General features: G+C 46.5%; 1 protein-coding gene across 6 annotated transcripts in view; it reads left to right on the top strand.

Annotated features, from left to right (window-relative positions):
* The window catches only part of STXBP2 (syntaxin binding protein 2), a 47392-nt gene that overhangs the window by 10728 nt on the left and 20574 nt on the right, over positions 1 to 16090 (top strand). For 5 of the 6 annotated variants that reach the window (XM_061616590.1, XM_061616589.1, XM_061616591.1 and 2 more), the window contains exons 2-8: positions 8780 to 8829; positions 10143 to 10224; positions 10605 to 10681; positions 11094 to 11172; positions 12106 to 12209; positions 14308 to 14456; positions 14872 to 14956. In XM_061616590.1, coding sequence (XP_061472574.1) covers positions 8806 to 8829; positions 10143 to 10224; positions 10605 to 10681; positions 11094 to 11172; positions 12106 to 12209; positions 14308 to 14456; positions 14872 to 14956 — 600 coding nt within the window. In that variant the 5' untranslated portion in view covers positions 8780 to 8805. The remainder of the gene's footprint in view (positions 1 to 8779; positions 8830 to 10142; positions 10225 to 10604; positions 10682 to 11093; positions 11173 to 12105; positions 12210 to 14307; positions 14457 to 14871; positions 14957 to 16090) is intronic. The other variant, XM_061616592.1, reaches the window with a different exon arrangement.

Here is a 16090-nt window from a genome sequence, read left to right as displayed (position 1 = left end):
AAACCACTCTGTCGTAGAGCTGGCTGTGAGGGCCTGCACCTGGTGTTGGGCCAAGGAGACAGTAAACTAGGGTTGCTGCTGGTGTACCATCCACCCTGTTGCCTGGCAGCTTCTCTGACTGAGCTGGCGGAGGCCATCTCAGCTGTGGTATTGGAGGAGCCCAGAACGATAGAGCTGGGTGATTTCAATGTCCATGCTGAGGCTTCCTCTAGTGTTCCGGCTCGGGACTTCATGGCCTCCATGACGACCTTGGGGCTGTCTCAAGTTGGCACTGGTCCGACGCATAGTGCTGGGCACACCCTCAACTTGGTTTTTGCTCCAGATGGAGGAAGGTGTGATCTGGAGATGGAGGGCTGGATATCACTCCATTGTCATGGTCAGACCACTTCCTGGTGAAGTTATGGCTTATGGCTCTGATCCTCCCCTGCAGCAGTGGTGGACAGATTAAGATGGTCCGCCCCTGGAGCCCTGGAGGAGTTCCCAGTAGATAGAGCAGATGACCCTGTTGAAGCCCTTGTCGTGCTGTGGAACAGCGAGGTGCACTGGGCTCTTGACAAGGTTGCCCTTGAGTGTGCTATCTGGCACTGTGGAGCCTGGTTTGCACCTTAGTACACCAGTGAGCTAAGGGCAGTGAAACAGGCTGGACAACGGCTAGAGTGCAAGTGGCGAAAGATGTGCTGTGAGGCTGATCAGGCAAAAGTAAAATATCATAACTGTGCCTACTGTGCAGTGGTGAGGGCGGCAAAGAAGGCCCACTTCTCTGCCACCATCGCATGTTCAAGTAGCCGTCCAGTGGAGCTTTTCTGTATTGTCAGGGGTCTGTTGACATTAACTCCAGGAAATGGAGTTTTAGACCCTTTGGAGGCCCACTGTGAATTGTTTGCAAGGCACTTTGAAGGTAAAGTTGCTCGCCTCCGTAGCAGTCTTGATGCCCCATCCACATCTACTGTAGTCCCCAGTGAGGTGTCCAGTGCAACGTCTGCTGCAACTACTTGAGAACGGTTTCAGTTGATACGGCCTGATGACATGGGCAGGGTGCTTGCGATGATGCAGCCAGCAGCATGTCCTCTCAACCTTTTCCCTTCTTGGCTTCTTAAAGCTTGCTGAGGGAGTTTGACTGAGTGGATCCAGAATGTGGACAGCGCATCATTGCAGAAGGCAGTGGTTCCAGCTGCCCTGAAAGTGCCAGTGATCTGACCGCTCCTGAAAAAGCCTACCCTGGACCCATTGGTTTGTGACAACTACTATCCAGTCGCAAATACCCCCTTTTTAGGGAAGGTGATTGAGAGGGTTGTGGCGCAGCAGTTGGATGAAAGATTATCGCGACCCATCCCAGTCTGGGTTCAGGCCTTGTTATGGGACTGAATCGGCCTTGGTCGCCCTGATGGATGACCTTTATCGGGAGAAGGACAGGGGGAGTGCAACCCTGTTACTCTTACTTGATCTCTCAGAGGCTTTTGATACCATTGACCATGGTATCCTTCTGGGCCGACTTGGTGAGCTGGGTATTGGAGGCACTGTTTTACAGTGGTTCCAATCCTATCTCCAGGGTCGTTCTCAGATAATAGCATTGGGTGACTGTCTTTCGGCCCCCTGGCAGCTGTGCTGTGGGGTGCCACAGGGTACCATCTTGTCCCCCATGCTGTTTAACATCTGTATGAAGCCCTTGGAGCAGCACTGATTTGGTGTTTAGGATAATAATAATAATAATATTAACAACAACAACAATTACACTTTGTGCTTTGGTATATATGAAACACTTCGAACACTTTAACTCAGTAAGCCTTGCCTACCTTGCAGGGTTATTTGCAGTATTCCTGTATTGCAGCAGGGGCTGAGACTATAAATTAGTGACTTGTTTAATGCCACCTCATGAATGTTTATTTCTTATGTTTATATCCTGCTGTTTCTCCTAGGAGCTCAAAGGACATGCATACTCATGCACCATTTTACATTCACAAAACAACCCTGGGAGGGTAGCTTAGACTGGTCTTATGAGGTTCTCAGCTGAGTGGGGATTTGAACCTGATCCCAGTCTCCCACAGGAGTGGGGAACCTTTTTTCAGCTCAAGGGCAGCATTCCCTTCTGGGCAGCCTTCTGAGGGCCCCAAGGCAAATGTTGCAGGAGCAATTACTATGTTGCTTACCTTTAAACAGTGGTATACAAATGTAATAAATCATCATCATCATAAACAGAAGCGTAGTTTCTGCATGCATGTCTGCGCATACCCCTCTCTGTCCTCTATCCAGTCAAGCAAGTGTCTTATTGGAGTTCAAGGACACATACCAGCCTGGCAAAAATGCTGATGAGGCTGTGAAGGAGGGCCAGAGAAGGGTGTGGGCAGGGGAGAGTCCCACCTGGGCCTACTTGTTTCCATCTTGGTGTCTTAGCCACACTACTAGAGCCTTGCTAAAGTGCATCTCACTCTAGCTTTGATCTTTATATTCTTTTTTTTTTAATTGAATGGCTTCTGAGACAGAACTGCTCATCGTTATCCATCTCAACTTCAGAATCATTTTAACTGCATTTCCTATGGAAATGTGGCAGGGGGCTTGGTAGTAACTATCCAGGGTCTATCTGACTTGGCATCCCCCTTGTGTAATTTTCACTGCTTTTTCTCAATCAGTCCTCTGGCAGCTGGATTCCTCCAAGGAATTTTCATTTTAACAGCCTCATTTTACATTCCCTGATGATTGTCACAATTCTTTTAAACAAGTATTACAGGTTATTAATTCTGCGGAGATCCTCCGTGGCACAGAGTGGTAAGCGGCGGTAATGCAGCCGAAGCTCTGCTCACGGCCGGAGTTCGATTCCAACGGAAGGAGGAAGTCGAATCTCCGGTAAAAGGGGTCGAGGTCCACTCAGCCTTCCATCCATCCATGGTCGGTAAAATGAGTACCCGACATATGCTGGGGGGTAAAGAAAGGCTGGGGACGGAACTGGCAATCCCACCCCATATATATGGTCTGCCTACTAATTGTCGCAAGACGTCACCCTAAGAGTTGGAAATGACTCGCACTACAAGTGCAGGGACACCTTTACCTTTTTTTTCCTGTTTTTTTAATTCTACATGCCCATTTGTCACGTTTGTGTGGTTTTTGGTGCTGGGCATATGGAGTATTGAGCGTCTTAACTAATTGGGAAGCATTTAGCAGTTTTCATTAACATATGACATTTGCTCACATACAACCAAGAAACAAGTGCCTGTCTGATAGCCTCCTTCAGCATGAACTCTTCTACATTACACTGTTTTCTGCTGGCTAGTGGCATCAGTCTCCATATTGCATTCAAAACCCCAAATGAAGAGTGTGTGTATGTGTGTTCCAGATTGTCAGTAAGGATCTCATTCCCATCCATTTTTCAGTTTGGATTTTAAATGAATCATTAGACATCTCAGCATTACAGTTCATGAGATTGGTTTGAGCTGGCATAAAGTTACTGCCACAGGAAGGGCTTTCAGTTAATCCATGGGAAAACGTTTGCCATTTGTCAATTTGTTAGAGGTCAGAGTAAGTTTAGAAAATGGGACTCCTGGCTCTTTGGTGTCCAGGGATTAGCTGGAGTGTTGCAAGGAGGGAGCTATCGTGCAGGACCAGGGTTCTGATCAGTTGGGAGGGTTCACAAGGTGAACTGGGGAACTGAAGATTATTTTGCTGTGGAAGAAGCATCTTCATTTTCTCTCATTTTGTTCAAGCGACTTTCCTACTCAGGGCCTCGTTTTCTTATGCCAAAGAGACAGTTACCCCAGCCCTCGTTCATCAGAGGCAATTCTCACATAGAGGTTGCTAGATCACTTTGAGTCATTTTTGTTTGAGCAGTGTTCATGGTGTGTCTGTAGCTTGTCTGCCTCAAAGGATTGGCCCCATTTTCTCTCAGTGATTATCACATGCTCTTAGGCTGGCAGTATCTTTTATCAAAAGGGAGTGGGTCTGTCCCTCACTCTGGCTGGATGGCTATTGCCTGGGACAGGGATAGAGAAGCTCCAGATGGTGCTGGTGGTGACTACAACTTCTATCAGCCCCAGCTTCTGTGAGGCTCAGCCAGCACAGCCAGTTATCAGAGATGATGGTAGTTGTAGTTCAAGAACATTTGGAAGGCTGCAGGTTTCTCAGCAGTGGCGGAAAGTCTTTGGCCTGCCAATCCTCTCTATTTAGCCCTCAAGTCTCTTTAGGGCAAACCACACCCACCTGCCGATCACCTGACATAGTATGATACCCAGCATGAGAAATGTTATAGGGATCCCTCATCTAAGCACCACAGTACTAAGACCAGAGATGAGCTCTCTGAGAGAAAAGGGAGCAGAGCATAGCTCTAAGCACCACAACACTAAGATGAGAGTAAAAGGCAGCATTTCTCCCAACTCTCTCTCTCTAGCACCTTCACTTAGAGCAGTGATTCCCAACCCGGGGGCCAGGAAGTAATCCAGGAGGGCTGCAAACAGTGAAGAAATGAATTACTTATTTTTCTTTAAAAAAGGCTTCACTCCCTGGATGCTGGATGCTCCCCACTGCTGCTGCAGTTGACACCTCCCCCTTGCTGCAAACAAGAGGGGAGGACTTTGCTGAAGCGCCAGAGTGTCTTTCAGGCGTGCCGAAGGCAGGCATCTGCCTATAAAACATGTGGCAGACACCTAAGGAGGCTGAGCTACCAGGAAGAAGAGGAAATTACTATCGCTGACTTATGTCTCCTCTCAGTCCCGTCTCCTCGCTGCTGATGACGCTCTTGCCCAGAACAAGAAGAGAGGGCTTTTCGTGAAGCAAAAGAAGCAAGCCTGCAGGGAAAGGCTGCTTTCCCCTTTCCTTCCTGACAGCCAGCCAGACTGCCTGCCTTTCTTGGCTCCTGTTTCGCTGCCACCTCCTTTTAAAAAGTATTCTTATTTATGAAGCCGTCCAGATCTCACCTTTGGCCCAGACGGAGCCAAGGTGCAGTGAGGAAGCTCAGGATTTGCTTGCCCCCCATCTCTGAGGCTTAAATGTGTATGCCAGCATCCCCCCTTTTTTCCACCTATCCTCCACCCCCCCATCTCTCTCTCCAAGACGCTGCGGCAGGTGAGGGCTTCCCCCCTCCCATGTGCCTGAATGTACATGGTGTGTTTGGATGTGCTGATCTGTCTTCTGCTCCAGTCTTGTTCCCCAAGTGCACGCTAACCCAGTCATCAGTTCTGATGATCATCCCAAGGCCTAAAAGCACTAACCCTCTTCTCAATCTATCCACCCTTTTGTCTTCACAATATAGCATCCCCACCACTATCACATTGCTGCTTCTTTTATATTATTATTATTATTATTATTATTATTATTATTATTATTATTATTATTAAAAAAGCTCAGCAGGTTAGCTGAGACTGGGGTCCACATACAGCAGCTGAAATGTATTTATTTGTTTATTATTGCATTTATATCCCACATTTCCACCAAGTTGCTCAAAATTGTGCATATGTTTCCCCCCCTTTCCATTTTATCCTTACATCAACCTGTGAGATAGGTCAGGCTGAGAGACTGTGGGCTTATCCACATGGGAGGATAACTTAATGCTAAAGACGCTGTTTTTACCTCTGCTTTCTGTTTGCACCATCTACAGTAAAGGATCAATGCCAGTTGCAAACATGGTGTTTTCTAGTCACACGAGAGGGGAAGCATCAATCATGCAGTTTCCTAAAGACCACGCCCTCTAATTTAACATCCCCACTCCCTCTGTTTACCTGGCAACCGAGCATGCTCAGTTTGTTCTACCAGTAAGTTTCATTTTAAAAAAAATCCAGAAGCATGATTATTTGTATTTTCACTGGTACAAAACGGATGAGATACAAACCTTTGTTTGAGCAGTGTTATGCTTTTGTGCACAAGTGGGGGGGGGGAGAAAATAAAGGCACCATTTGCAGCAACATAAAAGAAGCTTGCAAAATGGGAGAGAGAAGCAGGTTTTTCTTCAGCCCACAGGAAATGAAATGAGAGGAGGAGGAAGAGGGAGTGGGCATGAAGAGGAGAACAATTGACACACCCATCTAAAAGCATCTGAGCAAAGCATCTGCAAGCCCTAGAGATATAGAGCAAAGACATTTTTTCCTTCCCTTTTCGGATTATCGGAGAATTGGGTTAGGATGGATTTACAGGGGGGAAACTGTGATAGCTTCTGTTTGCCAGTAACATCATGTAACCATGTGAATTAAAAGGGGATGCAAGTACCACCAGACACACACTAAAACCATGTGTAGATGAGCCCTGTGTCTGGCCCAAGGTCACCCAGTGGGCTTCATGGCTGGGTGGGGATTTGAACCTGGATCTTACTGGTGTTGGGAGACAGGACTGTACATCTTCAGATGGGGGGGGGAAGGGTATACCAATTTGATTGGATCTTTGCATTAAGAAAAGAAAGCAACACTTTCCTGTCTGCAGGGAGCTTTCAATGGAAAGGGATATTTGCAGGTGTGATTTTGCTACGCACCATTTTTTCAATTACAGGAATACCCCGCTATATGGACCTTCACTTTACGGACGCTCGCGAGTACAGACATGCTTACAGTAGCACCATTCCCCTGTTTACGTACTTTGCTTTGCAAGAACGGACACTTAACCTTTGGTTGTGGCCTGTTCTTTCGGTGGGGGGTGGAAAGAGACGCGACCGTGCCACTGTGAATCAGCTGGGAGGCATGATTGTGATCAGCTGAGAGGCGCGGTAGCACAGCAGCAGAGGCTTTAGCCTGGGGCTTTGAGGCTCCACGTGAAGGAGAGGTGGCAGAGTGGCGGCGCAAGTGAAAAAAGGTAGTGCTTCACTTTAAGTACATTTTCGGTTTACGTATTTGCTCTGGACCCATTGCGTACGTTAATGCGGGGTATTCCTGTAACAGAGACTAAAATTACAATTACCGTGGGGGGAACATTAATTTTTTTGAGCTTATAATGGGGGTCCCATACACATAAAGGTTGGGAAGCACTGACTTAGAGCAAACAGTGGGACCTTTCTGGCCACCTGCACCCCAGTGCTGGACGAGAAAGGGCTGCAATTACTGACTGGGAATGCCTAACTTCATGCTTTTATGACTTTGGGGTGTGGGTGGGGGTGTGGGGGTGGGGGTGTGGGGGTGGGGGTGTGGGGGTGGGGGTGGGGGTGTGGGTGTGGGGGTGTGTGAGTGTGGGTGTGTGTGAGTGTGGGTGTGAGTGAGTGTGTGAGTGAGTGCTGTGGTCCTGGTGTCTGATAGTGTGTGCATTCATGACAATTTGGGAGGGGTAGAGGTTTATGCACTTTTCGTTTGGGGAGAGGTGCTTTGTTCTGCCCACTCTTCATGCCTGCCACTGGAAAGCAGGCCCCTGAAGTTTGGCAAAGTTCCTTGGGCTGAAATGGGTTCCCAGTGCCAGTGGTGCTGGACATAAGAGACTCCCCCACAATCTGCCTCTTCCATGATCTGTTTGCTCAAACATCACCAGGGCAGCCTAGCTTCTAGGCACGAGTAAGCTGCAACCACGCTGTGCCAGTAATGTATGAATCAGCACTTACTATGTCTTTTTTAAAACTGCCTTTATTTGGCCTTCCTGGTAAGCAGTTCTGGAGAACAGTTCAAGACGTACTGGCATTGCAGTTCTGGGTACTGTTGGCTCTCCACCTGCCAATCCTCTATAAAGAACAGTTAACCTCATGATTTGTGATTTGTGGTGAGCCTGGCTTCTCTCCCACCAGCATCCTCAAAGTATAATTTTGCAGGAGTGCAGAGCACCTGCAGGTCTTGGGTTGGTGCTAAGGATCTTTGTAGTTTTAATATGTTTTTAGTTCCTAGCTAAAGTAAATATGAAAGGATGGAGAATGCAGATCCTGCACTGATTAGAGAGAAGTGTCTGCATAATTTCATGACGACTGATGTGCTTGACTTCTGTACCATCCATAAAATGGGAATGCCATGTTAGGGGACTCATCCTATCCATTTAAAACATTTCAGTCCCACCTTTTGAATAAAATATTTTCAAATATACACTTAAAACAACGAAAAAGCTGTTAACAATTAAGCAGTGTTTTCTAGCAGGAACAGTCTCTTTAAAAGCATTTGGTGTCAAAATGTTGTCAAATAGGACACGAGATGATCTGATAAAGGCAGAGTTCCATACTTGGGGGACTACCACTAAAAAGGTGCTGCTCCTCATGGCTCCTCTCCCCCAGTTCACCTCCTAAGGGTAACTTGAATCAAGCCTCTGATGATGATATCCAGGCACTTCTATATGGGAGTAGGCATGGTGTTTTTTTTAAAAAAACCACCCTGGTCCTAGACAGTTTGAAATGGAAAATGGCAGTTGTTCAGTGGGTAGAGCACGTGCTTTGCATGCAAAGGATTCCAGGTTCAGTTTCCAAGCAGAGCTGGAAAAGACCAGCCTGAAAGCTACATCCAGTCAAGTGCCTGTAGACAGCCAGATAAGCCAATGGCCTGATGCTCCCTAAGGCAGCTTGCTATGTTCCTGCTCACCCCAAATCCTTCTCTTTCACCTCCAGACCCTGACAACCAACTGCATCATCAGGTGAAGGGTTCAGTTCTGCTCCAGTGCCCAAAAACCAAGCTAAAGGGCAGTGGCTCTGAGGGCTTAGCAGGAGAGGATGCGTTAATCATAGCAGATGCATTCCCACTTTGACTTTTGTGAACACTACATGCACTCTGCTTATTGCACTCGCATAAGAGGTCTGCACTGGGGCAGTGAGAGGCATTCCCCATGACTCTGGCAAAGGAATCAGCCAGTTTTTCTAATTGCATCTGGAAGATGCTCTTGGTGCTAACTCAGGCTCTCCTTCACCTTTCAGAAATCCTGACCGATGTCATCCACAGCATGAAGAAGGAAGGAGAATGGAAGGTAAGAAATGCTGCTGCAGGCCCAGGTCTGAGCTGCATGTAGTTAGTCCACAGGGTATATATTGCTAAGATCTGTCATACAGCCCACTAACAACAATTATTTGTGTCTCTGGGCACTGCCATATTTGTTAATGTATTCAGATCATCTGTGTCCCCAACTTAACCTGCAATATAGCAAGTGTGCAGTTATGACGTGGGGCATGTGTTTGCTAGGCTTTTGATATCCCTCACCATGGTAATCAGGTTCCTAGAGCTTCCCATAACTTTTGCTGACATAAGAAGATACTTGCCGGGTCATGCATGAAATTACTGGCTGCCAACAGACTAAAGAGGTTACTGGAATTGGCTCTGCTCCGTTGCTTCTCCAAGGGCTTACCGTGACCTTCTATACTGCTGACTTCCATATCTTTTCTGATTTATTTTTCCATGAAAGGAAACTGTTGGTTCTTTCTAAACATTGTTACCCCTGTAGACTGCAAATATGATTGATCTGGCTGATTATGTGTTGTACTACTTGAAAACCTTGTTTGGAGTAGAAAGCAGACCTGGGAGTTATTTTTCCCCTCATCAGGAAGCTGGATTGTGAGAAGTCATTACAGCTGTAATGATATGTTCTATAGAGCTCACTCCAATGTAAATGAAAAGATCTTACACTCCTAGGTCAGGGATGGGCAACCTGTGGCCTTCCAGATGTCATTGGACTCCAACTCCCATCATCCATGTCTGTTGTCCATGCTGGCTGGGATGAATGGCAATTGGCCCTCCAGATGTCATAGGATTCCACCAGTTCCCTATCCCTGTCCTTAAAAATCCTCTGGAGCTCCCATAATCCAGAATGTAGGAGTCAGTATTACGTGTGAAGTGTATTCACTTTATCTTTGCTCTCTTTGGAACTATTTAATCCAACATCCTTTGTTTCAAGTAAAATGTATTTCTGACAGTCCACAGTGGTTCCTCTCCCCACTTTCCCAGTTAGCTACCCCATGCTGCTGTGGCCACTTTGATTCTTGGAATATGAAATGAGTTGTGTAAGAAATGAAAATTGACATTGTAGTTTAGTTTTCTATGCTCAGTTCTAGAAAGGAAGTTGAGCCTAATGCCTTATAATGGAATTGGGTAGAGCAAGATAGCTGGGTTAATAATTCTAGGGCACAGAAGGAAGTGGGATGAAGCCAGAGTGAACCTGTTGATTCTGCCATGATGCCTTTTTTTACCATTTTTTAAAAAATCTCATCTCCTTCTTTAAAAATGGCTTCCTTGTGGTCCACCTGATTTTCTTCATTCCCTTCATTCTTTCTCTCTTTGTCCCCGCAGGTACTCATTATGGATCATCCCAGCACCCGCATTCTTTCATCCTGTTTTAAGATGTCAGATCTTTTGGCTGAAGGAATCACAAGTGAGTGACTTGATCAAGAACCTCTTATGCTCTGTTTAATCTTGTGAGCAAAGGTTCTTATCACTTTGGGGAGATGCTCCCATCCTCTTTCTGGTGCTAACATCTCCCTTCCATTCCTGTGAGTGATACAAAAAACCAAAGCAAGCCAGACCTGCAAGGTGTGGTTTAGTGTAACCCTGGGACAAAACAGCAATCTGCTTCTCATGGCACTTTCATGCTCTTGGTCTATACATCTGTTTCTCCTCTGGTGTTTTCTCACTCTCTTTTTCCACCATCCAAATGAAAGTCAGCATAATTCCACGGAATTGTCTGTCTTCCTTCTTTATTTCTCTCTCATCCATCCCAAATTCACACATCTGATATACATTTATTCTCTTCAGTTATTGAGGATATTAACAAGCGCCGAGAGCCCCTCCCCAGCCTGGAAGCAATCTACTTGATCAGCCCCATTGAGACGGTAGGTCTTTAATCTCTGCATCCTGGGGCAGACACTGAATCTGTGAGAATCTCCAGATCCCACTTGACGGTAGAGAGGAAATCTCATCGTAGTCCCCTAGTTCCTCATGCCAGTGTGTGGCATGTTGGAGGCCTTGAGGATAGCTTTCTGCCGACTACTTAGAAAGGGAGGAAGTTGATGGGAAGGGATGTGGAGAAGTGGGGCAAATATCATTGGCTGCCTGCCACTGTTTCCTGAAGCCCCTGTAGGCACCATATAATTCCCATAGGTCAGTGAATCTGTTTCTCCCAGAGTTCTGTTTGTCCTTGTAGGACTGAAGTATCACTGTTTGTGAAGCCATGGGGAGAGATGCTAGTGGCAAAAGCTCGGGTATGGATATGACTGTTGCTAACAAGCTGTTTTCCTTTTGCAGTCGGTGCACGCTCTGATAAATGACTTCAAAGGGGGCCCTACCTTTGCATACAAGGCTGCCCACGTCTTCTTCACTGACAGTAAGTTCAAGGACTTCTCCCAGGAAAAGAGGGAGGCAGGAAAGCAAGAGGAGCTGTGGGAGGGATATTGGGACACTCTGTAATTCCACTGAGACATTTGACTTTACTTCAAGTCATAGAGGGAGAAACTAAACCAACCTGAAGGTCATCCTGCCATAAATGCATTATAAAAGGTAAAGGTGTCCCCGCACTTACAGTGCGAGTCGTTTCCGACTCTTAGGGTGACGTCTTGCGACGTTTATTAGGCAGACCGTATATATGGGGTGGGATTGCCAGTTCCATCCCCGGCCTTTCTTTACCCCCCAGCATATGCCGGGTACTCATTTTACCAACCACAGATGGATTGAAGGCTGAGTGGACCTTGACCCCTTTTACTGGAGATTCGCCTTTCGTTGGAATCGAACTCCGGCTGTGAGCAGAGCTTTGGCTGCATTACTGCCGCTTACCACTCTGCGCCACGGAGGATTTTATAGGTTTTTGGCTATGGATTAAAGTACATACTTGCTATTATGCAGTTGCTTGAGAGGCTCACAACAGGGCTCAGTGTGTGTTGACCTTAGTGAGTGTGTGCATTTTGGAAGACACCAAAGTATGTCCCTGAGCCTCCAGCATGACGTGGCTTAATGAGAAGTTGATGCTTCTTCTTGAAGAGAAGTCTGATTACTCCGTCCTTCTCAGGCCCCTCTTTGTGAGATTCTTGGAATTCCCTGTGAGTTATCTAGGCAGGATTGGGAAGCAGTAAAGGAAGAGCCTGACCAGGAGTACTCAGTGGGGCATTCAGTTCTGCGCTAGGACGTCAAGATGAAATCCTTTGTTTCCCATATTGGTAGCTGTCAGGATGGGCCTGTGACCAAAAGAAACCTACTGTGCAGTTAGGTGGGTGAGGGGAGTGAGGAAGATCGGAGTAACTCCTGCCTCCTCTTTGACTTTCAGCCTGCCCTGAGAACCTCTTTAATGAGCTCGGCAAGTCTCGAATCACCAAAGCCATCAAAACACTCAAAGAAATCAATGTTGCCTTCCTTCCCTATGAATCACAGGTGAGGAGAAGGGTGAGCAGAGGGTGGAGATTATGAATGGAGGCCTTCTGGTTTTCCTTCCACCAGACTTTTTTTGGGGGTACAGCTGTGTCATTGTACATTTTTGCATGAAATATGTTGCTGTTGCGAAAAACATATGGAACTGTGAGCAGAAATCCTTAAGCAAGAAAAGAATCAGGGGCTTTCTGCAGTGGCTTTACAAAATTTTAGGTTGCAGCCCGTGCATATCTTATAGCAGTTTCCTATGCTTGTGGGCTGGGCAATGTATGTCCCAAGCCGTTCCTTGGGGGGGGGTTATACTTGGACCGCATCTTAGTAGCTGGGAAGGAGCAATCAGCGGCCAAGCAGGATAGAACAGGCATCCCCAACCCGGTGCCCTCCAAGTGTGATTGGACTGCAGCTCACGGCATCCCTGACCGTTGGCCATGCTGGTTGGGATTTATGGGAGTTGGATTCCAACAACATCTGGAGGGCACAAGGTTGGAGAAGACGTAAGTTGGATGAATGGAATGCAGGGCAGTCCCCTGATGCATGTGCAACAGGCGGCTAGACTAAGTAGAATAACCTGTGTGCAAGGATTGTCCTGGACAGCAGGATTATCTTATGGGAAAGTGGAGGGGACAGAAATCTTCCTGTGGCACCATTGCCAGCACTACAACATACTCTACCCCAGGTACGTCTCCATACGTATGAAGGTCTCTGCACCCTTCCCTCTGTATTTTGGAACCAGGTTCTAAATCTTGGCCTGCATTAGTACAGTTCTACAGACAGTGACTAACACACACTTCCTGAATTTGTCTTTCTGAGGAGTGTGGTTTTTGGATGTGTAGTATACACTTTGAGATTGAACAAGTCAGCCGTTCCCAGCCTGGTGCCCTCCAGGTGTTTTGGGACTAAACCTCTCATCAGCCCCAGACAGAATAGCCAATTATCAAGGTTGATGGGGTTGTAGTCCAATAATATCTGGAGGGCACCAAGTTGGAGAAGGATGGAATAAGCCATAGGCACTTACATTTGAGGGCAGATTGACTTTGTAGCTTGGATTCATCTGTGTGAATGAATTCATGCTCTTGACATGTTCTCAACTGTGCCTCCTCTGATAATGTAGGCTTAGCTGCTAGGCAATTACAGAGAAAGGATCTGGAAGCTTTTGTGTATGAAAGTGGTAACTTCCACTGGTATAGACTCGGTAGAGAATTTAGTTTTAAATCACTCTGCCAAATTGTTGAGAACAGCTTCTTCCCTAATATTCCTGGTCAGATATACCTCTGGCATTCACTTCTGCTGGAAATGAATAATCTCTAGACTTAGCGTATGCTCAGTATTTGGTTGCAGAACTTATATTTGTTTTTAAGCAGCAAACTCCTAACTATCAATCTTTCTGTTAATAAAGAAAGACCTCTGAACTATTAAAACGATAACAATAATAGCTAGGAGTCAGAAGTTTACAAGGAAAATAAACTGTAGTTTAGCAATTACTACTTGCCTCAGAAACTTTTCATCAAATTGTATTGCACCTGCTAGACTATGCTCTTGACACCTCAAGCAAGGAGCCACATTAGTCTCTATTGTGCTAGATAGTCCCTGTGCAAGGAGCTTGAGCGAAAAACGCCAGTTCCAGAGGCTTGTGTAGGACCAAGAGAAGCTACAGCACACACTAGGAAAATTATAGGCTTCTCAGAGCCAAGAACATGGCAACTTTTAATGACCTTGCAGTGCTGCATATGCAGAGTTCACAAATAACCATTAGCTTCTACCTAAGTGATGATTATGTGATGTACTGAATGAGACGGTTATTATCAGGTTGATTTTAAGATATGGTTACCTATATAGGGTGCCCTGTAATGTTAGCAGCCATTTACATGCAAAGGAGAGGTAGGTGGTGGTTTCAGACACAGTGATCTAGAGAGAGGTGTCTTCAGAAATATGAGATTTGTTCTGTGGCAGTCGGTATTTGAGAAATGGGCCCCTCTGTGATTTTTCCTGGCAGATTGTTGTGGAAGTGCATTGCTAGAGTCCTGCATAGGTTCTAGGTGTCTTCCTCATATACCGCTGATGTACCACTCCCTTTTTTTCCTGATTGTTCTCCTCTTTCTAGGTGTACTCCCTGGACAATCCCCAGAGCTTCCACCATCTCTTTAGCCCATACTGCAGGGAAGATAAGAACAATCACTTAGAAAGGATGGCGGAGCAAATTGCCACGTTATGCGACACCCTCAAGGAGTACCCTTCAATTCGCTATAGGAAGTTAGTACAGTGGTCCCACCATACGCTGCGGAATGGGAGGGTGGGGACTAGGACCTTGCTATTGCGAGAGGATGCGGACTGAACAAGGGCTGGCTGGGGTTGATGGGAGTTGTTCTCTAAGACGTCAGGAGGGCATTATGGGATGAGGAAGGTCCTGCAATGTATTGTTGGAATAGGGAGGGGGGATACTTGGCCACTTGCTTAGGATGAGGGTACACTGCTAGGTGCCTACCCTGCTACAGAGAGTAAGGGTGAGAACAGGGTGCTTCTCTGTCGATGGGAGAACTGGTTCAAAATCTTTAGGGAAGAACAAGCCCTTGCCTTGCCCAGCCAGCTGTTTAGCCTTGTTTCCATATCCAACGCTGGAAGTGCTGCTCCTAAATAGCCTTCAGATTGTCGTTGTTTTTTGTCGTAGTGGCTCTGAAGACTGCTGCCTGTTGGCCCATGCAGTGTTGGCAAAACTGAATGCCTTCAAAGCAGACAACCCCACCATGGGAGAGGTAAGCAATCCCAGTGTTTCACCAGAGCCTGTGGAGCTAGGGCAGTGGGAGCAATACTGGGCCTTTGCAAAGTCAGCTGCTCTGATGGTATTTCAGAAATTCCCTGCAATGAAGATTTCACTAGCAGAGCATGACTTGAGGAACGACTTGGGGAAACTCCCTTGGGGTGCAGGAAAATGCAGAAGTGGCCTTCCTTCAAGCAAAAATGGAAAAACAAGCTATGCAACGCCCAAGTTGGATCAGGGTGGCTAATGGCTGGCCTGCAGCTTTGTGACTAATTCAGGGATGAACAGTTGGGTGTGAAGTCTGGCCATTTCTAGTGCCTTTGCTCTAGCTTGCTGATGACTAGCTTGTTCCATTTAACTGAATGCCGGATGTTTTGCCAAATACCCTCAAGATATGCAGAGGCTGCCTGTGGGAGAGGCTCTTCACAGGGGCTGCACAGCTCTCTCTCAGCTGAATTTAGACATGTACCAAGGACCGAACTAGATGGACAAATAGTTTCCCATTGCTTAGTTCTGTGTTTTATTAAAACTGAAATATCGCAGGGGGAAGGCTGTGAATTTCATTGGAAAAATGGTGTGTGTGTGTGCGTGCATGTGCTTTGGCTTTCTTCATGGGCCGTTTTACTTAACAAAATTGTCCTCCCCAACCTGCTTTTTTCTCTCATGAGTGGAATAGAAGCTAGAAAGGCAGGCATATGTAGATCCAAAAAATGGAGAAAATGTTAAATTGTGTGCACATATGCACATACACACACATCTGTATTATTGCTCTGATCAAATTTGTAGCCTCCCACTGCTGCATTTCATTTCAAAAAGGAGAACAAAGCAAAATACCAAGAGATGGTTCACATATTTCTCTGACGTATCTAAAACACTCAATTTTACTGATCTTCACTGTCAGAAGACTAAGATATTCTGTGTAAGATCACTTCAGAGGGGGCACTTTCCTCTGGCTCTGGCTCAAATTTCTGACAGTGCTGCATTAGCCAGGGGTGCTCTTCAGATGTTTTTGGACTACAACTCCCATCACCCCTGGCCACTGGCTTGGCTCTTAGCATTTGCAGCAGTATTCCAGTAACCATGTAAAGGAAGAGGGCAGGCCAGGCCAGGACTTGCTTACTGGAAACAG

Source organism: Rhineura floridana, chromosome 3 (genome assembly GCF_030035675.1).
Source record: "Rhineura floridana isolate rRhiFlo1 chromosome 3, rRhiFlo1.hap2, whole genome shotgun sequence".
NCBI lineage: Eukaryota > Metazoa > Chordata > Lepidosauria > Squamata > Rhineuridae > Rhineura > Rhineura floridana.
This window is presented reverse-complemented; position numbering and strand designations above follow the sequence as displayed.